The 26,503-nt window shown below is 44.5% G+C and overlaps 1 protein-coding gene across 5 annotated transcripts in view; it reads left to right on the top strand.

Annotated features, from left to right (window-relative positions):
• Nucleotides 1-17,569, top strand: part of PHACTR3 (phosphatase and actin regulator 3) — a 206,116-nt gene extending 188,547 nt beyond the window's left edge. For 4 of the 5 annotated variants that reach the window (XM_059892575.1, XM_059892578.1, XM_059892576.1 and 1 more), the window contains exons 9-13: nucleotides 7,744-7,799; nucleotides 12,011-12,072; nucleotides 13,093-13,233; nucleotides 14,710-14,786; nucleotides 16,868-17,569. In XM_059892575.1, coding sequence (XP_059748558.1) covers nucleotides 7,744-7,799; nucleotides 12,011-12,072; nucleotides 13,093-13,233; nucleotides 14,710-14,786; nucleotides 16,868-16,883 — 352 coding nt within the window. In that variant the 3' untranslated portion in view covers nucleotides 16,884-17,569. The remainder of the gene's footprint in view (nucleotides 1-7,743; nucleotides 7,800-12,010; nucleotides 12,073-13,092; nucleotides 13,234-14,709; nucleotides 14,787-16,867) is intronic. The other variant, NM_001102019.2, reaches the window with a different exon arrangement.
• Nucleotides 17,570-26,503: the final 8,934 nt, after the last annotated feature.

Here is a 26,503-nt window from a genome sequence, read left to right as displayed (position 1 = left end):
CTGCATTTGTAGCCTTGTACTGTGCTATGTTGCCTCAGCCATGTCTGACTCTTTGTGACCCCATGAACTGTAGCCCACCAGGCTCCTCTGTCCATGGAATTTCCCAGGCAAGAATACGGGAGCAGGTTGCTATTTCCTTGGATCTTCCCTCTATCAAAACTCTATCTCTTACGTCTCCTGCATTGGCAGGTGGGTTCTTTACCACTAGTGCCACCTGGGAATCCCAGGTGCAACCTTGGTAAAGACCAAAAAGTCATCACCAGAGTTCACCCGCTCAGCACACCCCAAGGCCCAGAGTTGGAGTGAAGGTTGGGCCTCCTCCTCCAGCCTGGGGTCTTCCTGGAGGAGGACAGGTGTCTGCCTGGGAGCACAAGGTTTAAGCCAATGGTGCCCCTGGCTCACCTGGGGAGATTTCGTGGGCTGTCACTGGAATGAGCCAGGCCCCAGCCCGGGAGACTTGCCCCCGCCTCTTTAGACGCTCAAACAGAACCATCAAAAACAGGACACAAACAGTTTCCCTTGGACACTCAAACAGGAGGGTCCGGAGCTATTAGTATGACTTGAGCCTGCAACCCGGGTGTGTGGTGGACATGCATGCACAGAGGGGTTTGGCAGAGCTTTGTTGCTGAGTTTCCCTGAGCATTAGTGTCTTGGAAATTGATGGAAAATGACACACCTTGTTTCATTCAGAACTTTACCAAGAATCACTCATTTCAGGAACAGCTCCCCCAAGGTGGCATCTCTGTGGGTGTGTGAGTGACCAGCATGGACCCCGTCTCTCTGTTTGTAGTTGATGTTGTTGTCATGGCAACTGTTTTGTGTAGCCACCTTCACCACGTCACCTGATGTGCTCCTGTTGAACAAGTATGTGTTGAATGGATGCTATTGGATTAAAACTTCCCTTCTTCCTCCTGCATGTTACAGCCAGGTGTCACATCAATTTTTAAAACAGTATGCATGTTCGTGGACTGGAGTAAGGGAAATGAGACCGAATTCTTGTTGTAAAGAGGATGTAGCATCTGAGCTTGTGGCCCTGAATTAGGAGAAGGATGGCTGTGCCTGAGGGAGGCAGTGTGGGCAGCTCATTGTGAGGGTCACAGTGCACAGAGTCTGGGGAGGGGACCCCGCAGACTCACTGACCTTGTGGGGCTTGTCTTGAGTTTGGTGGGGACCCCAGGTTTGAGGTCATGGTGAGAGTGGGGGGTCATGTTTCATGACCAGCCTGCTGCCATAGGGCATCAAGGAAGCCGGGGGCTGGCAGAGGCTGGTGGCCTGGGGATGGAGAGACAGATGGACATATGAGGTATTGGCTCTAGAACCCAGTGGACTTGGAGATCCCTGGGGGCTGGGAGTGTGGAGCCAGAGGGACAGAGGGTGGCCCTGGGTCTGGGATGAGTGTATGACTGGCAGTGGGCACCAGCTTCTGAGTTACGGATGCTGGACAACGGGGACATGTGAGGAGGTGGGGTTGGGGGTCCTGGGTTGTGAGATGCCATGATGGGGGACCAGCAGTCAGCACCTTGCTGGATGAACCCTCAGTGGGCTGATAATTCATCCTCACCAAGGTAACTGCAAGGACAGAGGGGGGCTAAGGTCTGGGGGTCTACTGTTCCCAGCATGGATGAGCTGCACCCCTCAGAGCCTGTAGCCTGGCTCTGGTCTATCCATGGCCTCATCTTCATGTTACCTCCTGGAGAGGGCTCCCCTCCCTGATTCTTTCTCCCTGGCCCATCCACATGTCCCTGGTGGTCTCATCGCCCAGACAGCCTCTGTGGGAACAGAGGAGCTGTCTTCTCGTTCACAGTCCTTGAGCCACATGTCTGGATCAGGAGTCATGATGATGATGGAGGGAGATGCACCCCCCGCCCAACTCCCACCTGCTGGGGAACCCTGTCCCAGGCGGAGACACCAAAATCCTCCTTGGTGACTCAAGGCTGGTGGTGAAGCAGGATGGTATTCCCAGGGAAGAGCTCCCAAAATAGCAGGCTTCTCTGGGGGCGGAGAGCTGTCTGTCTGCCACTACGGCTTTCCCTTCCAGGAAGGCGTTCTGCCTTGCTTAGCGAGATTGCGGCTCAGTTCTGTCTGATGCTGTTGTTGCTCAATCACTTGGTCTTGTCTGATTCTTTGCAACCCCATGGACTTCAGCATGCCAGGCTTCCCTGTCCTTCACTATCTCCCAGAGTTTGCTCAAACTCACGTCCATTGGTGCTATCCAACCATCTTCATCCTCTGTTGCCCCCTTCTCCTCTTGCTCTCAATCTTTCCCAGCATCAGGGTCTTTTCCAATGAGTCAGCTCTTTGCATCAGGTGGCCAAAGTATTGGAGCTTCAGCATCAGTCCTTCCAATGAATATTCAGGGTTGATTTCCTTTAGGATGGAATGGACTGGTTTGATCTCCTAGTGCTGTCCAAGGGACTCTCGAGGAGGGGTGTACAAAGGACAATTCAGGCATGGCCACTGACATAGACAGGCCTGGAGTGCCAGGTACCTGGTTGGTGCTTTTCGGGCCATTTATCTTACCTCACAGCAACCCCAATGGGTGCCTATTGTCGTCAGTCCATTTTAGGAGAGGAAACAGGCTCAGAGAGAGGAGCTGGCTCTGCCTGTAGACTGTGTGAGGCAACTGATGGAGACGAGTGTGCCTGGAAAGAGTCTAACTGTGTGTTGAGCCTCCCTGAGGGAGACACCAGCTGCCGGATGCTCCCTTGGGTGGCCAGCCAGGGCCACTTGTCCACCACTGGCCTCAGAGCTGAGCTTTGGACCTGCTGTCCTCAGGTCGCCTTCCCACCATGCCTGGTGCTCCCAGGAATGCAGCCACTCCCATTCCAGTGTGTATGGGAGGCAGAAGAGGGTCACGGGGTCCTCAGGACAAGGAGGGGATTCCTGGGGCCCCACTCACTCAGGAGCCTGGTCCCATGGTGAGGCAGGTGGAGTGTCCACAGGGGAGCAAGGCCACTGGAAGGTGTGGGCCGTGGGGACGGTGAGGAGCCAAGTGCCCCCTCAGCCCGGCTGCTGCTCTGCGGAGCTGGGGGTGGGGTAGGAGTGCTGATCGATCTGAGGAGCCAGCTCTCCCATGTCTTCAAGGGGAGCTGATGTTTTTAAGAGTGAAAACTCCGATTTGATTAACATTTGCTTCACATTCACATTCTAAAAAGTATCATGGGGGCAGCGATGAGGCTGCTGGCTGGATTTGGACCACGGTCATCTGATAGGGCTGGTGACCAGGCTGTCCCCCCTCACCGCAGGTGGGCTCAGGGAGTAGGGAGCTTGCATACGACTTCCGAGGCTCCGGTGCCCTGATCTGCGCTCGGGAAGGCTCCAGGCTGGACCTGGCTGTGGGCAGCAAGGGGGAGGTGGCTCTGGCCTTGGTTGCACGGTGCCCTGGGAGACAGGGCCAGCATCATGGCCAGCTGTGCATTCGTGTACTAGGTTAGGTGCAGCTGTGCTGCAGTGGAAACCCCCGGATCTCAGGGTCTTTACCCAGAAAAGGCTTATTTCCTGCAGGAGAAGTCCGCTAGTCTGGGTGACCCTCCAGGGCAGCCAACCTCATGCACAGGCCAGCCAACCTCATGCACAGGCCAGCCTGGCTGCTCCGTGTGGAGGGTCTGCCATCTTGCCGTCTTGCCCATGGCCCCCTGGAGGGAGGGGAGGGTTCCCTCTCCTATGTGCACAGGTGGGGACCAGCCAGGGATGGGGCGGGAGGATGGGCAGGTGCCTCTCTTTCTCCTGGTTTCTTTTCTTGGTGTCGCTCCCACGCCCACGCAGTGCTGTAACTGGCTGCCACACTCGTGCTTTCTCAGAGGGGAGAGTCAGAAATAGACTGTGGCTTCCCCAGTTCCAGGCGGCACCTGCTCATCACCCACAGCAGCAGCTTCTGAATCAGGAGGGAGCGGACCGCGTGGGCAGAGCTGGGGAATCCCTCAGGGTGCTGACCCTGCCCACCCCTCCCGAGGCTCCTCCCCTGCCTTCCCGAGGCTCCGCCCCTCCCCTCCTGAGGCCACGCCCCCTCCCCCCTAAGCGCAGCCAGCCTGGGGCTATGTCTGTCCCGGTCCCGGTCCGGAGAGCCATCTGCTACTGAGGCTCCAAGGATGTTTTAGCAGCACCCTTCCAGGGCCACACGGAGGGAGGGGAACCGGCGCCCATGGTTTTCTGCTTTGTTCAGGCCAGGCATGTTTGTCTGTGCCAGGCTCTGGGGTCTACACGAGGAATAACACCTGCTTACAAGTTTGTTTCTCTGAGCCCCGCCGATCTCACCTGTAAAATGGGCATAATCCCGTTGTCTGTCCTTGACATTAAGGTCGTAGTCACTCCTGCTTTGGGAAGCCCCATTACCACATGGAGAATGGAGCCCAGTCTCAGGTAGTAAATGAATGGAATATTGTGTTTAATATATATTTAGTCCAATGTGTATTATGTAATTTGTAGTTTGCACCGTTCTTACTCTGGAGCCAGTATCTCCCCCTTGTCTGGAACACTTCACTGGCCTTTGACCACTTGTGGGCCTGGCTCCCGGAGGTTCCTGTCTGATGGGGATCCCTCCCCACCTACTCCACCCCTGGCAGCTCCACGTCTTCTGTGGGGAGGTTCTGCCCTGTCCTTCCTTGGACTGTAGTCCAGGAGAGTCTGGAGGTGCTTCCAAAGACAGATCCTCTCCACCCCGCACTGTCTGCTTCACACCCTTCAGCACATTTGGGGCTCCAGAGATCCAGACTTGCAGGCTGGGTGGGTCCTGACCCCTGCCCCATAGGTGCACACACACCTCCACTCAGTCCAGTGACACTTAGGAAACCTCATCTCAGGACCTGTGCTCCTCCCCTCCCTCTGGGCTCAGCAATCCCCACTAACCCTTCTGATCTTGACTCAACATCAGCTTCTCAGGCCACCTGTCTGTCCAGGTTGGCCCACCTACCCCCTACGCTATCATGATGCTGTAGGATCCTCCTCTTAGTGCTGGTCACTATGGAAATGAAAGGTGGTTTGTGTGACAGCTTCACACTGATGCTGAAGCTCCAATACTTTGGCCACCTGATGTGAAGAACTGACTCAAAAGAAAAGACCCTGATGCTGGGAAAGATTGAAGGCAGGAGAAGGGGACAGCAGAGGATGAGATGGTTGGATGGCATCACCGACTTAATGGACCCGAGTTTGAGCAAGCTCTGGGAGTTTGTGATGGACAGGGAAGCCTGGTGTGCTGCAGTCCATGGGGTTGCAGAGTCAGACAGGACTGAGCAACTGAACTGATTGACTGACTTGTGTGATAACAGACTGAATGTCTGACCCCTCTAGAGCCTGTGCTCCCTAAGGGCAGGGCTGGGTCTAACTTCTTCCCATGATATCCCAGGACTGGGCATGTCCTTTGTGCTCACTAAACCTCTGACACAAGAGGCCTGGTGAACCCAAGTTAGTTCTCAGTCTCATGAGCTGGGGTGTCAGGTACAGTTAGGTGTGAGTCCAAATGGGGACTCTTGACCTGCAGTACTCGCTTCCCTGTGATTGGGGTCCCCCAAGGAGCAGCTCTGGCTGGCAGTCCAGCTGTGGGCTCCTGGGGTCCCTCTGGGTAGAGGGGCAGGTTGCTGACAATCCAGCAGGCTGCATGTTGTTCACAGCTGGTGGACTGCCCCTTCTGGGCCATTTGGGCCATTTGGGCCATTTGGAGGTGCTTTGAGGGCCTGCTGTGGCCCTCACCCTGGCAGGCCTGCCTTCACCCCTAGAGCTAACGGTGGAGATTTTGGTGGTGAGATATCCACACTTTTCTGAGACATGCAAGTTGGATGAAATGCCTCTCTGGGACCTCAGTCCATGATCAGCTGACAACGCACAGGTTGGGTTCTCTCCAGACATTTCTTGAGAAATCTCTGTCCCAAGCAAGCTTGGTATAACAGATGTATTTGTGCATTTCCTCATTCAGTTCTCTCACCTTTGTGAAGATCTATGACTAGTCCTCGTTTTAGAAGAGAACACAGGGCTCCAGTAAGAAAAAGCCCTCCATGGGGGCAACGTGAGTAGAGTTTTGGGGTACTTTTCAGGCTTGAGGAGATGCATGGTCTCCATCCTCAGCTGTCCCTGCGGGAATCATAGCTGGTCAGCTGGCATCCCCTGAGCAACAGGCTCTGCACCTTTTGTGGATTCTCCACAACACTGCCAAAAGTTTCCTCTTCCAGGAAGTCCTCCTTGATCACTGCCCCCACGGCTGTCTCCAAGTCCAGCACCTGAACAGTTAGGAGACACTGTCTAGAAATGTGAGCTTCTCAAGGCTGGTTCCTTGTTTTCTGCTGTCTCTTAGGAAATGGACCTCCCCTGCCCCTGCCTCCTCCCTCCTCCATCACGTCCCCACCCCTGTTTTCTCTTCTCCATGGCATTGCCCACTCCCTGGGATGATTGCTCACTTGCTGTTTGTCTGCCTTCCTCTCTAGACTTGAGTTTTTCAAGGGCAGGACCACTGTGTCCTGGGGCTTGGGACAGTGCCTGGTGCAGAGCAGATACCCCCGCCCTGCCCCAGTCACTTAGTGAATGAATAAATAGCATCTGGGGGGTTTTGACCAGGCTGAGGGAGCCCCACCCAAACAGCTTGGTTTTGTGCCTGCTGCTTGCCAGGGAGCGGGAGGCCCTGGCCCCTGGGTGCCAGCCAGGAGTTGTCTGAGGGCACGCTGAAGTCTCAGCAGACATGCAGACAAGATTTTAAGCAACCACCCACCAGCCCGCAGACACACAAAGCCCGCCTAGGAGTCCGACAGCACAGTGTCGCCTAGAGTGTGGAGGGAGGAGCAGCTGAGCACCCGGGGGCCCTGGGCTTTGTGCTGGGACAGGGGTTATAAATAGGATTATGGCTCCGCATTGTGGGCATTCAGAGGCTCCGCCTGTCACCTCCCTGCAGTGGCAGAAGGATCCGGAAGTGGGGACGTTTTTGGCTCTACCCCAGGGATAACATTATTGGAGTTACAGAAATAATTGGAGCTTGGCATTAATGTTGACTAATTATGCCTCCCTCTCCTGACAAGCCTTTTATTTGTGTATGTATTTCTTCTTTTTGGCTACGTCCTCCAACTCCCTCGATGAGAAGCCATTTAAAAGGAAATGATAATTTGTCCTCCGATCTCACCAAGCGGACGGGCAGAGCAGGCGGCGGGCGGGCGGCCGTGGGCGTGGCCCGCGCGCGCTCAGCCCAGGAGATTCCCAGCTAGGATTGGATGCGCTTCTTCCCTACGCGCCTGGGCTCCGCGCCCGCGAGAGGCAGGAGCTTCCCCATCGCCTCCCCGCAGGCAGGGTCGGGTGAGGCCGACCGCGGCTGGAGCAGGACCGGGGCGAGTGCCAGTGTCCGGGTCGCTGGGAGCTTGGGACACAGAAGCTGGAGACGCGGCTGCCCGCCCCTCCCTGCGACCCCAGACAGGGGACCATCTCCCGGCTAGATCTTGGAACCCGCGCCTGGGGAGCCATCCAGCCTGCCGGGCTGGCAGCAGATCTGGACATGATGAGCTGCTTGTCCGGAGTGGGAGCGGGAGCGCGGGCTGCCCCAGCCGCCCGGTGACAGAGGGCCACGTCCCTCCTGCGCGGGGGTCGGACTCGATTTGCCAGCAAGAGGCTGCCTCCGACGGAGGGCCCCCCACCCCTCCACCTCCCCCGCTCCCGTTTTTTGGGAGGCGATCTTCAGGGGGTGCGCCAGCCACCTCGGACCCTCACAGACCCTGGATGCAATTCGCTGGCAGCCACCATGGTGCAAAATGTAATTTTGGTGTTTTTCCGCAGACGACTGAGCCAAAGACCCGCGGTGGAGGAACTGGAGAGAAGAAATATCTTGAAACGTGAGTAGTGGCGGCCCCCTGGGGTTCCCCTCACGTGTGCTCCACGGAGGCTGCTGCGGGAACCTGGCTCTGCAGGCTGGCTGAGCCCTCCTGTGTTCCCCTCGCCCTGAGCTGCTGGGGAACTCTGAAAGCAAGCCCCCGGGAAAGTTGAAACACCCAGCAACATCCCATTGAAAATTAAAAAGGAAAAGGCTCTCCTGGCATCATTAAAAATGTCCCTACTTCGGGGTTGTGTCATGAGTCAGCTCTGTAGTTGGAAGGGAAATGATGTCTTTTGGCAGGCTGGGTTTCAAGCAGGTGTCCCTGGCAATTTGGGACTAGGGCTCCCTCACGGTCACGGACATCACAGGCAGGTGTGGACAGAGTATAAAACCTACCAGGGAAGAGCTCAGCCCTCTGTAGTTCCCTCCCTGGGGAGTAAAGCAGCAGCTCAAAGGAACAGAGAAGCCTAGGAAGTTGTCTGTGGCTTAGAACTCTACAATTTTAGATCCTCACCTCCTTCACATCCCCTGGGTTTTCCCAGGGAGGGCTGTGGTTGCAACATGTGCTGAGCACCAGCATCCAGGAAGAGCCTCCCTGGTGTAGAGAACACTGTTCCATCTCATTAAAGGCATTCAGGATTTGGGTGGTAGAACCCTCTCAAAGGTGTTTCCCAGATACTTCTTACGTATCTGGTCAACAGACTTCGTTTGCGAGGTATTTTCTATAGCATGTTTTCTAAGGGCCTGGATTTTTTAAATGTTTTCCTCTCTTTAAGAGTGAGCACTACAGACATTCTCTGAATTTGGTTTTTCATTCCATGAACGTCTTTTTACAAAGTTAAAACAGTCCCATGGCTGACCTTCTGTCCAGAAGTAGAAGACAGAAACTCTGGTCTGGGTGCTGAGTCCTAACTGACTGCTTCCTCTTTCTTGACTTTATTAATTGCCTGGAAGACTCCCCCTTTAAGGACTGTTGGAAATATTTAAACCCTAAGATTATTAATTCTTTGTTTTAGGGACTTCCCTGGTGGTCCAGTGGTTAGGACTCTGAGCTTCCCCTGCTGGGGGCACAGGTTCAATCCCTGGTCTGCTGCTGCTGCAAAGTCGCTTCAGTTGTGTCCGACTCTGTGCGACCCCATAGATGGCAGCCCACCAGGCTCCTCTGTCCCTGGGATTCTCCAGGCAAGAATACTGGAGTGGTCAGGGAACTAAAATTCTGCATACTGAGCAGTGCAGGAAAAAAAAAAAGTTTTCTTTTTAAACTTGATACGGTGACTGCTATTCTATATTACATCAACTAAGCCGTATCTGAGAATTTCAAGAACATCTTTTCATGGATAGCATACTTAATCAGGTGGGCATATACAAATGTGAAGCTGTTACCGAATATTTGAATTTTAAAAAATTAAGTCACTAACTTATAAAGCTCATCAGTCACAGATGCCCCCTCAGGTAGTGATCTAAAACTCAAATGGGGCAAGTTCAAGGCCCAAGTAGTGCTGCCTTCAGCCTGGTTTGCTGCCCAGAGTGGGCAGAGGCTTTTCTCTCAGGAACCATTTCTCCTGTCAGTGGTCACTTCTTCTTCGCTCTAGTGGATGGCCAGGTCCTCCCACCAGCAAGTGCTTCTAATTGTGTTGATCTTTGCACATAGACACTTGGACATGAAAGCCTGAATATCAGAACTGTGCCTGGTGAGCAGAGATGGCAGGTGGATCCCGGACTGACGGCACTCATCTCCAGGGCAGGAAAAAGGCTCCCTGTGTGGCCCTGACAGTCCCTTCCTTGCCACTCAGCCAGTCAGGTCCGTCCCTAGTTGGAAACTTCCTGAGTGCCCTGGGCAACATCCTTGAGAATGTCACTGCTAGTTTGGGGTGGGTGGGTGGTTTGGTTTGATTCTGTAGAGATGAGGATCGACTAACTATATATAGTTCAGCCTAGAGCATCATCCCCACAGCCCTTGACACTGGCTTGCACTCTTGCTGCATTTTCTGCTTTGAGTCAATGGCTTAGAATATCAGCACATTGTATCTGCTCCCCTTCAAGTAGGGAACTCATGGCTAACTGAGATCATGTTGGAAGAACACTTGGGCCTGTGCGTTTGTGGATACGAGTGTCAAGACACTAGTGGCCATATTTTATATGGTTGTATTAGAAGTGGTCATTCAGAGGGGGGCCCACTCTGTGCCGGGCATTGTACTCAGTGCTTGCTTCTCTTCCCTCGCTGAATTGTTACCAGACAGTCGTGAGGTTTGCATGGCTGTTCCCATCTTCCTAGTGAGGAAGCTCAAACTTCGGGAGGTAATAGGACTTTTTAACATGAGTGTTGGCAGAGGGAAGGAGCTGAAGTTCATGTGCAGGTGAATGGCTCCATCATCCACGTTCTGACCACTGCCTTAGGAGCAATAGTGCATCTCTGATTATTTACAGAAGGCACTTGTGTGACTGTCCAAGCTACTGGCACTATTTCCAGAAAATCTGGGTATGGAGGCTCTGATTATGGCTCCCTTGTTTTGTATAAAGCACAGGGCTTTCTGAGTCTGAGAATAAGAGATCTATAAACCCATTGCTCAGGGGAGCTCAGAGTCTGTGGCTTAGGCTCTCAGGAAGGACCTTGGAATTGGCGCCCCACCGAGCACCTGGCCTGCAGGGGGACACTCCCGGGCACCTCCAAGACCCCTGCTGTGCTCCGATGACCTTGTAATGATGCCAGTGTTGTCCACAATTTAAAAAACAGAAAGATCTGCTCTTGTTTCAGTGTTTTTATATGGAGGGTGTACTTAGGATTTGTTCATGGCCTATTTTTAAGACATATGAAGAATTATGGGACTTCCCTGGTTGTCCAGTGATTAAGACTCTGTGCTTCCACTGCAGGGGGCACAGGTTTGATTACTGGTCAGGAACTAAGATCCTGAGTGCCACGTGGCATGGCCAAAATTTTTTTAAAAATCTAAAGAATTAGTTTCGTATCATCATTTAAATCTCTTATGGTTGGCCTTCTGTGTGGTATTTTCACATTTTTTTCTAATTGTATTATCAGCTTTCAGATGAGAGCTTATAATTATGGTTTCTTCTGGTTTTTCACTTAGATTAAGAACAAGGAACATAACAGGGATTGGTTTCTTTTTCTGAAACATCTGAATGAAAGATGAATCTTCCTTTTCAAAGAAAATTACCGAAAAGTACAATGACTAGTATGTTAAATGCCCATACACCAAACCTCCTAAATGCACAGATGTTTAAAATGTTTCAAAGAAAGACAGGTAACGTGAGCTTATGTTAACGGCGAGTTGCAGAATTTCCTTTCCTCAAACCTGGCGGTGTTTCTAGGAGTGCTGACAGATGAGGTCCCTTTCCCAGGAATGGAATTCTGGGCCCCCTCCAGGGACCTGAGGCTTTATTTAGCAACAGTGAGAGCCAGAAATAGGACATCCATTATCTCTTATCCCAGGGCGGAGCTTACGTTTTACACTAAGTCTCAGCATTCTGCTCCATTTTTAGCTTCCAAGTGTAGGTGTAAGCACGGCTTGCATGTTAATAGTGACACTCACTAGGCAAAACCAATTTTGGTGAGAGACTTGGTTCCTATAAAAGGCAGGTCATGTGTCTCACTTCTGCAGTGGAGAATCAGCTGGGTTCCTGGGTATGTTTGGACTTGAAATGTATCCAGAAAATATGAATTCCAGGCAGGCATATGTTGCCCAGAATCTGAGGTGAATGTTCCTTATCTTATGTTGGTTGGCTAAAAGTATGAATCCCTTTTACATGGAAAAGCAGTGACAGTTCTAACAATATTCATTCATATATACTTGAATATAGTTTATATATATATATATAAAACTTATCCTACTAAAACATTTTTGTTTGCCATCTATGTTCCTGGTTGTAAATATACACAGAGATGATATTTGATTAGGAGAGAATTGCTTCCTGTTTCTCCTGCAAATCAATGCCCAGCATCAATCTGTGTGGTTATTTCTAACACAGAAAAGGGCCCAGGAGAACCAGGCTGTGATGAAGGCAAAACTTTCTTCTACAAGTGTTTCTGTGGAACAGTGAGACCATAGTTTCCTGAGCAGTGACTGGCAAAGTGCAATGATATGGAAAAAAGTGTCACTTGTCAGGCGTCCTTCCTGTTATACCGGTAGCCCCCACAAATGTCCAGATCTGAGCACGTGTCCTTGCTAAAGAGGAGAACGTCTCAACCTGCTTCTTTGTTTTCATCTTTCACAGAAAGGAACGATCAGACAGAGCAAGAAGAAAGAAGAGAAATCAAGCAAAGGTTGACAAGAAAGGTATGATCATTTAAGCATCTTGCCTGAATATTAAGGTAGGAAAGACTGAGATGGGTGAGGCAGGCCATCCCTCTGTGATGCTGACCTGTGACTTCTTGGGCAACAGTGAATTTTGACTGGACATTCAAAAAGCAGTGCCTTTTGCATCGACCTGGGGGTGACTGATGGCCCTGTGGACTATGTGCTCACCCAGCCATGGAGTACACGACTGCGGCCGTGTGGCCTCGATGACATTGCCATTTGTTTCCGGGAAGTCAGATGCTGACTGGCATGCTCTTCATTTATTTGAGCTCTTTACACAGTGCTCAAGCAAAGCATGCCTGGATATCAGTGTGTCAGTTTACCTTTCACACTCTTTGGTTCCTTCCATTTGTCTAGAAGATCCTGACTACAGAAAACTTGATTAGCTTCAAGGGTTTGTGTCTGAGATTCAAATAGTTAAGTCAAAATGTATTATGGCCGATATAGGTAGCAAGTCTGTAAAGTTTGGTCTCCTTCTAAAGCCCTGACCATCTCTAAATTCAAGTCTTCTGGTGTTCCCTTTCTCTACTGTATTCTGTAATAATAATATAATAAATTCTTGTCCTACTTGAAGTTAGTAGAATATCCTGAGCTTATGAGTGCTAGTGGTACTATTTAGTATTTCAACTTTATCAGTAGCTTTTTTGGGAAAATCTTACCTAATGATAGTTGAAAAGCAACAGCTGGTGCTGTAAAATTTTTCCTTAGATAATTCACCCAGCTTTCCTTGAGCTGTGCTGTGGTCAGGGCACTGCTAGCTTCCTGGGGGTGTGAGTGCTCATGACAAGATATGTTAAAGGGAAGGGATTGTCATTTAAGAGTGTATAATTTAAGCCCTTCATGTTAGAGTTTTTTTTTTTTTTTTTGCATTAGGGTTTTATTTCAGCTTCAGAGCTTACATTTATTTATAGACAGGTCCTGGTTTGCTCAGGGTACTTAAACAAACTAAGAAAGCTAGTTTGGCATGTGAGACCTAACTATGGTGATCTTTTATTTTAGCTTAATCAGAGACCCACGGTTGATGAACTGAGAGACAGAAAAATTCTGATACGATTCAGTGATTATGTGGAGGTGGCGAAAGCACAGGACTATGACAGACGGGCAGACAAACCCTGGACGAGACTGTCGGCAGCAGATAAGGTACTGAGCAGACGTGTGCACGTTGGCTCATGGGTGTGTATGTGTCAGAAGACAGTGGGCACCATCAGCTGTTGAAATAAGGCCATGCTTGACCGGATGTGGCATCACAAATAGAACCTGGGCTTAGGGTCGTGTTTTCAACTAGGGGATGGTTTTGCCCTTAGGGACATTTGGAAATGACTGGGACATTTTTGGTTGTTACCAAGTGGGCTTCCCTCATAGCTCAGTCGGTAAAGACTCTGCCTGCAATGCAGGAGACCCGGGTTTAATCCCGGGGTGGGGAAGATCCCCTGGAGAAAGAAATGGCAACCTACTCCAGTATTCTTGCCTGGAGAATCCCATGGACAGAGGATCCCAGCAGGCTACAGTCCATGGAGTTGAAAGTCGGACACGACTTAGTGACTAAACCACACCAAGAGCCCTCAGGCTGTCTGGACTGAACCCAGCCTGCCAGGTACTTAATCCTCCAAAATATTCCTGAGAGAGGTGTTGCTATTATCCCTGTAGAGGTGCCATCAAATAGGTGGCTGGGAAAAGACTGACAGGGCTTAGACCCGGGGGCCTCTGTCTACAGAGTCTCTCCTACCTCCCCACTTTGAGTGACTTCCAGAACTTTTAAAGCCTCCCTAAAGGAGAGGAACATAATACATTCAGCCAATGAGTGTGCTGAAATTGCTAATGGTTCCTTGTCTTCATAAGCTGAGTGTGAGTCTGTGAGGTTATATATGAACACACATAAGCAGTGCATCCTCTTGGAACAATGCAGACAGGCTATAGTTGGTTACCCAGGGTGGACGTGCTCAGAGGAGCCTGGCCGTGAAGGGAGAAATTCAGGCATCTTTGGCAGCCTTTCCTTGCCTCTGAAGCTGTGTCTGCTGTTTGTCTACCCTGGCCTAAGAGTTTATCGGAAAGACGCACACGATGAAAGTGGGCGTTGGGAAGCTGGAGGAGGGCCAGATGAGAAGCCCTGAAAATACTGAGATGCACATCTCACCCACATGTAACAACAAGATTATGTTTCAAATGACACAAAATGTAAATGTATCCTGAAGTTAGAATAACTTCTAGATTAGTTGTAAAATTCCAAGTAAGTTCACCAAAAGCTGAACCTCACTCATTATCCTAAGGTCCTTACTTTATAAGTGCCCTGAGCATGTGCTTGATCTATCTGTTATGTATCCTGGTGACATGGGATGGGGGTGGGGCGGGGTCAAGGCAGGGGGGTGATATATTCCCACTCGAGCACAGTAAACAAATTCACTAAATACTTCCAGAACACCAGCTCTGCACTAGGTTGGTAGGGCTATAAAAATAAGTAAAGGCCTAAATGCTAAGCACAAAATTTTTTTTACTCTATCACAAAATAACAAAATCAGCAAGTATTACGAATGGCTGTCAATCCACAACCATGATACTCATTTCCCATGCTAGCTTTCTAATGTCCTGAAAAATAATGTGCTCTTTTTTAAATTCCAGGCAGCAATTCGTAAAGAACTGAATGAATACAAAAGTAATGAAATGGAGGTACATGCATCAAGCAAGCATCTGACAAGGTCGGATTTCTATTTGTATGAATTTCATGATACTTGCAATATGGTATTTTTTTTTTAAGAGAAAATAAAAATGTCACAAATCACTGTGTTCGGATAAAAAGCAATTCAGTATGTCTGCAGAGAATTGTCTTGAACAGACAGAATGCAACTCAATTGAAAGTGCTATTGGTTCCTGTGGTTTCACATAGGGCTTGGCAGGCTTTCCTGGTGGCACAGATGATCAAAGAATCCATCTGCAATGCTGGAGACCTAGATTTAAGTCCCTGGGTTGGTTGGGAAGATGCCCTGGAGAAGGGAATGGCTGGTTACCCACTCTAGTATTCTTTTCTGGAGAATCCCATGGGCAGAGGAGCCTTCTGGGCTACAGTCCTTGGGGTCAAAGAATTGGACATGACTGTGGGACTAACACTTTTGGTGAAGGGTGGGATGTAGAACAGTACTACACATTGTTTTATTTAAGTAGTTAATGTGTATTTAAAGACATTAGTCTCAAAGCACTGAAGGTAATTTGCCTGTATTCCCCTTCTCTCATATTTAGAGACAGAATATGAGAGACTGCCCGCCCCCGCCCCTCCCCCAATTTATTTATACGTAGAGGAGTGCTATGAAATTACCGATCTCACTTGTCGCCCACCTTATTTAAGTTTATACTCACATCTTTAACACGAGCTCATGCTCCCCTGAAGCTCTTCCAAACCGCCTTTGTTCCTTCAGCAAATACATATCACTGTGTGCCATTCTTATGCTGCGAGTCAGCTGTAAGTAAAGGAGGGTCCCGTCTCCAAGTGGCTGATTCTTCCATAATCAAGACTTTTCATACAAGGGGAACACACCCATGAACAGAGGTGGCACAGGTTGGCCTGCTGATGCCAGTGTGCTCACAGGTGGCATATTCCCCCAGCACTTCCCCTTCCTGTCCATGAAGAGCCATGATGAGGGTCTCACACACGTTTATCCTCAAAGGACTGCCTGATGCCACAAGCTGTTTGTCATCTCTCCCTTGGTCTAGAGATGCTCAGGCCCCAGACACAAAGAGAAAGGAAATCCTGAGTGGAGATACTGCCTTAAACCACAACAGTGGACTCCTTTTCTTTTCTGTTTGGCACAAAATGGCCACTGTGGTTGTTATTTATAAGATTTACTCTGTAAAGTGTAATATGGCTATGGAATAGAAAGCAGGCAAACAGAATTCTGTCCTATGAGATAGATGACTTTGAATATATCAAAGGGAGGAAAAAGAGGTTGGAAGAGCAGGAAAAATGAAGCAAGTAGTTTGTTTAAAGATGTTTAAGGTTTTCCCCCATGACTGGCACACTTTGGGGCAGGAATAAATCATCTTACTTTTGAGTGTTCAGAACACTAAAAAGTGTTTAGGAAATAAATACTCTGTAAAATATTCAGTTATTTTTAATGTTCAATCCTGTGTTACAGAAAAAAGATGTAATTACTGCATATTCTATCTATGGTAATGTGAAAATATTTAATACATTTCTATTTATACATTATTAAAAGATATTTACTAAAGATATGTACTTTCTCTCATAAGTCCTTGATAGCTTTTTTAGATGACAGAATTTTAAGAGTGAGCCCAAAACTTACACATCAGGAAGTGTTAAGATTTTTATACCACATTTTAGCATTTAATGTCAGCTTTTAAAAGAGCAATGATTTTAGTCATATGAAATTTTAATTGCATTAAACAGTACCACAAACACATTTTCAACTCTACAAGAACAAAATTATAACTCTACTATATCCAATCATTTGTTAATCAGTTCATTACCTCTGCTGCTTCAGCAAAGCCCTGCTGTTTTTGTGAACTTCAAGGGCCTACCTAGCAGTTTTCAAGCTAAGTTTTAGATAGGCTTAAGAATTCACCATCTGATTCCTTTTGTGTTATGATGGGGCCTGAGCGGTGGGTGCCCTCCGAGGCTGTACACCACTATAACCCAGGCAGGTCCATCCTCATGTTTTACATGTTGGACTTCCACAAAGATTTTAATAGCAACAGAATAATTTGTGGAAAGTTTTTTGCAATTTAAACTTAGATATGTATAACCTTGTCTTTTTACAACTTCTAGATTCCACAGGCCATAGAGATTTTCTTCTGAGAAGAATTGTGCTTAATTTTTGATACCAACACTGAACATTCATCAGGGAGCTTTCCTGAAGTTCAGCTCATGACTACCTGCTGTGTTTGCCAGAGAAGCAGGACCACACACACAGGTGAAATCCTGGCCATGCTCACCTGTGAGAGAATGACCAGAGGACACCCTTCACTCTCTGGGGCCTGAGGAGTGTCAACTGTTGGGGTCAGAAGAGACCCCAGGGACTCAACCTGAAGAAAACTGTTGTTTGCCTTCCTGCCTTGTTTTGCAGTTCTGCGGTATGACTGAGGATGGTGACGTGCGTGTGCAGGGTCACCACACTGAGGCTGTGACCAAGGGATGTGTACGCAGTGTCTTCAGTACCATGTGGAAAAGACCTTTTTATTCTCATCACAATTAGAGAACTCTTTAAGTTCCTGTTATACAAAATGATTTACTGTATTATACTTTTTCTTTTTTTATATAATGTCTAACAAAAAATACAGCTGCAACATTTTGATTCCTGTTAATTTTGTTCTTTAATTAAATGACTACTTATTGCAGGAAATTAACCTGGGTGTTACAGTTTCTTGGGGTGGGGGTAAGAGATTTTTTTAGAAAAAGGATCTGTGAAACAAGTCAAATCTTATTATTTTTGAGCCATCAAAAGCCAAATACAGGAGAATTCAAACTTTTCGTGTGTTTTGTAAATTCTTTTAGTATTTGTGGTTTGTGCCTTAGGAAATCAAATTATCTTTTCAAGTTAAGTTTTTAAATCATTTGAGTAATAAACCTAGAAATAAGTAACAACTTGTTGAAAAACTACTCAAAGGAAAATGACGACCTCTAAAAGTATTTTTAATTTCTTATTTGCAAACATTATTATAAGACTCTGTTGTAAGAGACAAAGGTTTAGATTGAGTGGAGCTCTAAGAGGATATTTATCCCAGCACAAACGTAAAAGGTAACCTTGGCACAAAGAGGGGAAAGTAAGTTAAATAAGAATAAATGTTCCCTGGAATATATTTTTACTTAGCTTTTGAGTAAGTATCATTGCAAAAATGAGCCTGCCCTCCTGGTCCACTGAGTCCAGGAGCACAGTGCTTCCATCACGCCGTTGGGATCTTGCAGAACCTGTGCCCAGATCCCAGCTCTGCAACACTCAGCAAGGTGTTTATTTCCTCTGCGGAAGCTCTCCCACCTGCTCCCCACCCGACCCCGCCCCAGTCTCTCTCACACACACATACCACAATTGGAATCTCTAAATGAGAAAAAGGAGGGAAGTGTGTGTGTGAAGTACCAGCAAAGTGCCCAGTCCATCATGTGGGTGTGGTTGTCAGGTAGCTGTGGAGCAGCTGAATGTCCTCTGTGACTTCTCACCACACAAGCTACCTCACTACTTCCCATGACCTTTCTTGTGCTGCTCTGTGGCTGCAGTGGGTCAGGAGCCCACTGCTCAGCCCTTGTGGCAGTACTCTGTCTTAAGGGATTTGTGATCAATCCTAGATGTAAGCAAACATACTGTTAGTTTGCCGAACTGTAGTCTTTTTATAAGAAATCAGTGTACGGTAGAAAAATTCTAGCTCTGCCTCTTCATGCTGTGTAACCTTCTGTGAATCGCTTGACTTCGCTAAGCCTCAATTTCTGTGTCTATGGAATGATATCTAAATCTTTTCTAACTAGAAGCCAATCTCTTAATTTTATAAGCATTTATGTGTGTGTATATATATATATTTTATATTTATGTATGTATATTTTATATGTAAGCTGTTATTTGTGGCCAGTCAACCCTCTAAATACTTAATTTCTATTTTAAGCTACATAGTAGCAGCTTCCTATTTTATATTTTATTCAATTAAAAATATTAATTGGAGCCAACCTATATAAAAATAAGATTTCAATCTTCATCACATAGAAATATCCTGGCCCCCAAAGCAAAAAGGATCACTGCTGAGAATATATCTAAACTGTAGCTTTAGTTAAAGACAATCTGATAGATGGGGCACAAATTCAGGGTTTTTGCCCAACTAAAGACGCACAACTAATAGATAAATAAAGATTTATGATAAAGTACAAGATACCCAAAGCAGAGTTTGGTTTGGTTCTAGACTCAAGGGTTCTAAAATATAAAACTGGAAGACATTTTCATTGTAATCAAAATATTTGCAAAGGTATCTAACTTCTACTACTGTATTTGTATTAATCATAAACTATTACCCTAAATTATATTTCCATATTTCATGTTCTTAGCAGGTATTTTAGAGGTTGAGATAACCTAAAACTGTGAACCAAGTATGCATGTTTACTCGGCACCTAAGTGTGTGTAATCCTACACTAAGTAAGTATATGATGTGGCACATCTCTAGTCTCTCATCCTAGTTAGCTGGAGGAACAGAAACAAAAAGCAATTCATTGATCACATGATACTGGTGATATACATGCATATGGATATAAATTTAAATTTACATATATTGTGTAAATTTGAAGAGAAAGTTTATATACTTAGGAGCTGAAGACTTAGGAAAAAATAATTCTTATTCAATAACAATTAGATATAGTATCTGAATTATCATACTATTAGTAGTCATTAATAAGGTTCTTGTGCATTGACTTGACAATTTGATTTTAACAGAATAAAATGACTATTAAAGTAACAATATTAAGTCATTAAGGAAATTATTTTTAAGGAGTTAAAAATTTTTTTTAAACTTAATTGGTAATTTTGTGACAAGAAACTGAATCACAGCCAGAAGCATCAAGTTTTAAGCCAATATGATAGGAAGAATAGTACATCCTATGACTTTGTAAAAAGTACATTTAAAAAATTTTAAAGGGGCTGTGGACAACTGAATGGATTAAAAAAACAGCTAACATAGAGGGTCCACCTTGTGGAAACACAAGGTAATTACAAGTCTAAAAGGTATCCTATTGTACAGTCGAAGTTTGAAAGTCAGATTTTAGCTATATATACACAGTTCTTCAATGGCAAAGTCAAGTTCAGAAATGCAAAATTCTAATTATACTGCTAAAATTACTAGTTCAACATTATTCCAATACCTATTTACCCAGTGTTTTTTTCAGAATATCTTTTCAGAGTTCTTCATGTGAAAGAAACATCTCAGAAGATGCTCATAAACAACTGAAAATACAGAAAGTCAAATTTACTTCAGGTCTGACAGGAAGGACCTAAGAGCTTGCTCCAATTTTTACAATACTAAGGATCATTTCTATTTTTTTTTTTTTTAATGGCCACTCCTCACAACCTGTGGATATTTGTCCCCTGACCTGGGACTGAAGCCTGGGCCCTCAGCGGTGAAAGCTTGGAGCCATAACCACTGGACCTCCAGGGAAGTCCCAACAGTGCTTAGTATTCTAAGTGTTTATTCATGGCACTTATGATTCTCCCATGCTTACTGACATTTTAATCAATATTAATGAACCCAGACCTAACTGTGACTTGGTTATTATGTGGTGGTGATGGGATGGCTAAAGAAAACTACCTCTAGCATCTGTAGAGAGCTTCACCCTAGGCCCTGAGGCCATAGAAAGCAGAATTCATCACCCTAGACTAGTTTTAAGAAGGAATTAAATGCTAGATAAAAACCACACAGTCTACTGCCCACACGTGCTGGGCATCTATGGTGTCAGGAACATGTGGCTTTTAAGTCTCTGTAATAATGTCTACAGAGTTTAGTATTTAAGTTTCTGCCTGGCGGTACTAATGCTGCAAAATTTTTCTCTCTTCCATGTCCTTTCCAATGCCTTCTGGAACAATTTGACCACAGTGTGGTAAACCTGCACCAACGTGGTGTTAAACTGTGATCCAGGTAAGACATAGAAGTTATTAATTACAATGCTTATTTATTTTTTAATATGTCTGAAATGGGAAAATCAAGAAGTGTTAGCTATGTTAATTAACATGATCATTAACCTCTGCTAATGCAAAACTGCTTTAACTCACTACAGTAAGATAAATTGAGGAATAAATTTTGTAATAAAGAACAGAGATATCTGACTTTCAAATGTTTCTTCTAAAAGAGGGGTCTTGCAAACTATAGCCCACAGACCAGATCTGCCTTTTTTTTTTTTTAATGGTCTGCAAGGTAAGAATGGTCCTTACATTTTTAAATAGTTATATTTGACAAGTTTATACAAGTACATACATGAGATCTTTAAATTTACCTTTTAGCCCTTAAACTTTTTTTTTTTTTTACTGTATAGCCCTTTAAAAGACAGTTTGCCTACTCCTGCTCGAAAATCTTTTTTTTTTTTTTTTTTAAGTAAAGAATAGAAGATGCTGAGTTACACAGAACAGTTAGGTTTGTTTCTAAGCTTAAAATTTTTAACATCAATTTTGTTACAAATTTCAAACTCATTATAAGCTCACATTGACAATAGTACTTTGACATGCGTAAAGTGCAAGTTGGGTAAATAACAAAGGCGCTACTGATATCAAGGGCATATGTTTCATTAGTATGACCACTCACTGTTCCAACTTCCTTTTATTGAAAATTATTGTTATCAAATCTTAAACCAAAACTATGTTATCTACAGTTCAAGGCAGTACAACACACAGATCTCATTCAACAATCTGTATTCCTGAAGAAAAAAGATATTGAATTGTTGGTCCAATCCCTGGGTTGGGAAGATCCCCTGGAGAAGGAAATGCAAATCCACTCCAGTATTCTTGCCTGGAGAATCTCATGGACAGAGGAGCCTGGTGGGCTACAGTCTATAGGGTTGCAAAGAGTTCGACATGACTGAAGCGACTTAGCACCACATGGCAAATGTTGTTTTAGAGTATTTCTATTGGCTTTTTTGACCCAATGTATGTTTTTAAAAACAAAAACTAACCATTACAAATTTATTATCTTCTTTGGTAATGAAGCCTGTGAATATCTGATTTGCCTACACAATTTGTCAAAGGTGCCAATAAAATAGAAATCCCTGTGATTTTACATGACTTTTAAAAATACATTTTTAAGTACATGGAAATAGTTCATTTATTATCTCTGTATCTAGAGCTGAGTACAGGCATGTCATATAATAAGATGCTCATATGACTGGCTGGCTAATACTTTGTTATTAACTTTGATAGAAATACAAACACTATACAGGATTTGAGGAACTGAAAGTTTTAGAAGGCACGCTGGTCCTCCAGGAACATACTACATCTGCTCACTCACTTATTCATTTTGTGCAAGCCTATGTCTCCAAGCACTCTTTTAGGTTCTAGAAGTAAATATATAAAAGTTGGCTTTTAGGGCACAGGAAACCTCTGAAAAGGTTTTTTGTTGTTTTGCTGTTATTTTTAACATTCAGGTGAAATACAGGTAACATAAAACTGACCATATTGAAGAATAAATGATATTCAACACACTTACAAATTCATATGGCCACCACTTCTGTCTGGTTCCAGAACATTTTCATCATACTTGAAGAAGATCCCATGCCTAATTTGCTGTTTCTATGAATTTATACATTCTGGATATTACAGTAAATTAAATCATGCAACATGTGACCTTTTGTGTCTATTTTCACTTAACATGTTTTTGAGATTCATCCATACTGTCAGGCTAATCAATACTTCTTTCCCCTTACAGCTAAAAAATATTCCATTACATAAATATACTACATGCTTACTTATTTGATTGCCATTTGGGCTGTTTCCACCTTTTGGCTATTGTGAATAGTGTGCTATTTTGAATATTCCTGTACAAAAGTATTTGTTGAGTATCTATTTTCAGTTCTTTTGGGTATATAACTTAAGAGTGGAATTGCTGAGTCACATGGTAATTGTTTAACTGAGGAACGACCAAACTGTGTTCCATGGCAGCTGCATTATTTTATATTCCCCTGTCCCGACCCTCCACCAAAAATAAGACGCACAAGGGTTTCAATTCCTGCCCATCCTTGCCAAACTTGCTTTCTGGTTTCTAACTATCATAGTGGGTATAAAGTTGGGATCTAACTATGGTTTTGATTTCCATTTTCCTAATGATGCTCAGTGTGTTTGTGTGTTTGTAAGACATTTGTGTGTCTTCTCAGGAGAAATGGTAGTTCAAGTCCTTTGCTGATATTTTAATTAGGTTTTTTGGCATTTTGTTTTCAACCTATAAGAATTCTTTGTATATTCTGGCTACTAGACCCTAATGAGATGTGACTTGCAAATATTTTCTCCCATTCTGTAGTTTTTTTTCCTTTTATGAAAGTATTATTTGCATGAAAATCCTTTTTAAAAAAAAAATTTCTTAAGTCCAAATTGCTTTTTTTCCCCTGTTGTTGGTGTTTTTGGTGTCATATCTAAAAATCCATTGCCAAATCCTACGTCATGAATCTTTATTCTTATGTTTTTTTCCTATAGGTTGTGTAGTGTTAGCTCTTACAGGTTTTTGATCCATTTAAATTTTATATATGGTGTAAGGTAAGGGTGTCCCATTTTTGCATGTGGCTATCCAGTTCTCCCAAAACCAGTGGCTGAAGAGACTATTATTTTTCTATCAAATGGTCTAGGTACCCCTGATGAAACTCAACTGGACTACAGATGAACAGGTTTATTGCTAGACTCTCAAATCTATTTCATTGGTCTGTATGTCTGTCCTTATGTAGGTACCACATTATTTTAATTTAGCTTTGTAGTAGTATGGAATTGGGAACTGTGAATCCTCCAACTTTATTATTTTTTTTCAAGATTATTTTGCTATGTTGGATCCCTTCCATTTCCATGTGTTTTTCAGGACTGGCCTTTTCATTTCTGCAGGAAGGACTTGGGATTTTGATAGGGACTGCATTAAATCTGTAGACTGTTGCCATTCAACAATATTAAGTCTTAGAATCAGAGGGGATGACCATGGGATGTCTTTCCACTTAAGTGTTCTTTCAACAGTGTTTTGTAATTTTTAGTTTTCAGATCTTTCAACTCTGCTTTTAGAAATTTTAGTCTCTATTACTTAGTCTAACAAATGGCTTATCAATTTTCTTGATATTTTCAAAGAATCAACTTTTGGTTTGATTTTCTGTTTTTCTATTCTTTTTAAAAAATCTAAAATATCTATTGTTTCCTTCCTTCTGATACTTTTGGGTATATTCACTCATTTTCTAGTTTTTTAAAGTTGGGTTATGAACTTGAGATCTTTCTTCACTTCTTAAAAAAAAAATATATATATATATAAATGTACAGTTATAAATTTCTGAGCACTGCTTGGAGTATGCTGCATTTTCATTTGCCTCGTGGTATTTTCTAATTTCTCCTGTGATTTCTTCTTTGACCCATTGGTTATTTAAGAATGTATTGTCACTGGAGAGTTTTACATACGGAAGTCATAAGCATGGTATAATTTATGAATTAGCAAGAATATATTGGCTGCTAAGTAAATAAGAGGCTGTAAATTACAAGGCAAGTATGAATGCTGGGAAGCTATTTAGGAGGCTGTTGAAATTGTCCATATGAGAAATAATGCTGCGACTGTCAAAGGTAGTGACAGTGGAAGTGACAAAGTAGGTATATTTGTAGAACATCTTTTGGTAGTAAAATCTACAGGACTTGTTGATCAATTAACCAGCCAAAGAAAAAGAGGCAATCAGGAATTACTCTTAGGTTTTGGCTTGTCTAGTTAGGTGGATAAAAGTGACATTTACTGAGATGGAAGAAGAGGTTTATCTTTTTTTTCCCCCCTTTGGTGGTGAGAGAGACTGCTGAGAAGTTGGAGTTGGAGAAGCAAGAGTTGGAGAATTGAGATGTTTATTAAAACTGTCAGTAAAACAGTATATGATGTTTAGTTGCTCAGTCATGTCCAACTCTTTGAGACACTATGGACTGCAGCCCACCAGGCTCCTCTGTCCGTGGAATTTTTAGGCAAGAATACTGGAATGAGTTGTCATTTCCTCCTCCAGGGGATCTTCCTGACCCAGGGATTGAACTCACATCTCCTGCATTAGCAGGCAGATTCTTTACCACTAAACCGCCACGTAAGCCCTAAAACAATGTATATAACACACTAATGTCCAAAATAAAGGTCAGAATGTTTCTACATTTAGAAGTTATTAATATGGAAATGGTTATTAATTGGTACCAGATGAAAACACCTAAGGAGAAAGTTTAGATTGAAGAAAAGTAATAATATGGAGCTCATTCCTAGTCTTAAGAGGTAAAAGGGATGTTAGGAATAAGATAAGAAAGAATGGAAAATCTGTGTCAGCCAAGGGTTTTTAACCATGGAATGGCACTGAGAAGCTAAGACAACAGAGGTAAGGTTTGGTAAAATTACTGGTGATTTTGATAAAAGCTGTTTCAGTGAAATTATAGGGATAGAAGCTGGACTCTATGAGGGATGGTAAGGAGCAAGTAAGAAGTATGAATTGAGATAGTAACTAGAGAAAACTCTCTTGCTACGCTCTGTGTAAAGCTAGGTTGAGAATTACATATGAAGGGCAGCAGTTAAAAAGGAACGTGATGTTAAAGTCCATTTTAAAAAAATGTTTTTAAATAAGCGTGGGCTATACACACCAATAGGGAGAAGTCAAAGACAACAGGATTCAGAGTACCTCCAGGTGATTAGACTGTCCTGAAATAATGAGGGTTATCTGCTGTTGAAACATGTGGGAAATCAGAAATGGCAGTATTGATGCAGGTAACATGTTAGATTTTAGGGAGAAGAGATGAGGAAAGTATGAGGTAAGGCCATACCCTAAAAGGTAAAGAATTAAGGAAAGAGGTACTGATATACAATAATGCTCTGGAAATGTGGTACAGGCAATTAAACAGGGCAGGATAAGGATTGCTGAGCAATGCAATATAGCCATTTGAAATATGTGGTCATTGAAACATGTATAATATCATATATGAAACGAGTCGCCAGTCCAGGTTCGAAGCTCGATAGTGGATGCTTGGGGCTGGTGCACTGGGACGACTCAGAGGAATGGTATGGGGAGGGGGGAGGGAGGAGGGTTCAGGATGGGGAACACATGTATACCTCTGGCGGATTCATTTTGATATATGGCAAAGCCAATACAATATTGTAAATTTAAAAAATAAAAAAGCAAGCAAAAAAAAAGAAATATAATTAAGGTTTAAATTTATGACCACATATTTGTTTTTCTCAAGTGATGTTCAAGTTGTGGAATGAAGGGTTTGAACTAGTAGATAAAAAGCTGAGGAAAGGTGAGAGGGTGAGAGTACTGTCTAGGACTAAGGACTCTAAAATCGGTAAGGCAAGGAAGGAAGGACAAGAGGGTTAACAAGCATAGCAGACAGTAGTGGAGTAAACAGCCTGGGACTACTCTAGAAAGCAGGGTGGGACGATCAACATCTGAAGTGAGATTTAGGGCACAACTACTGATAATGACAAGGTCAAAGCAGAATGGTTTAAAGAGCTGGGAGAAAGCGGGCACCTGGGTGGGATTACACATACAAAACAGTATGGGAATCAGCATGGGTTTAGAGGTCTTGGAGTCTGGCCAAGGGGGGTGGAGATAAAAAAGTATGTGTGGCATAATGGATTAATTTTGAAGTCTCATGGGGGAACACAGAGTTACAACTCCTGAGTTGTTTTAATATTATAGCAGACTTGTCACTGTTTCCTGAAGTAGAATTTCTGCTATGCTATCAATAAATCTTAGCTGATGCTAACA

Source organism: Bos taurus, chromosome 13, assembly GCF_002263795.3.
Source record: "Bos taurus isolate L1 Dominette 01449 registration number 42190680 breed Hereford chromosome 13, ARS-UCD2.0, whole genome shotgun sequence".
In the NCBI taxonomy this organism is placed as follows: domain Eukaryota; kingdom Metazoa; phylum Chordata; class Mammalia; order Artiodactyla; family Bovidae; genus Bos; species Bos taurus.
Note: the sequence above shows the minus strand (reverse complement) of the source record. Positions and strands in the feature narration are given on the sequence as shown.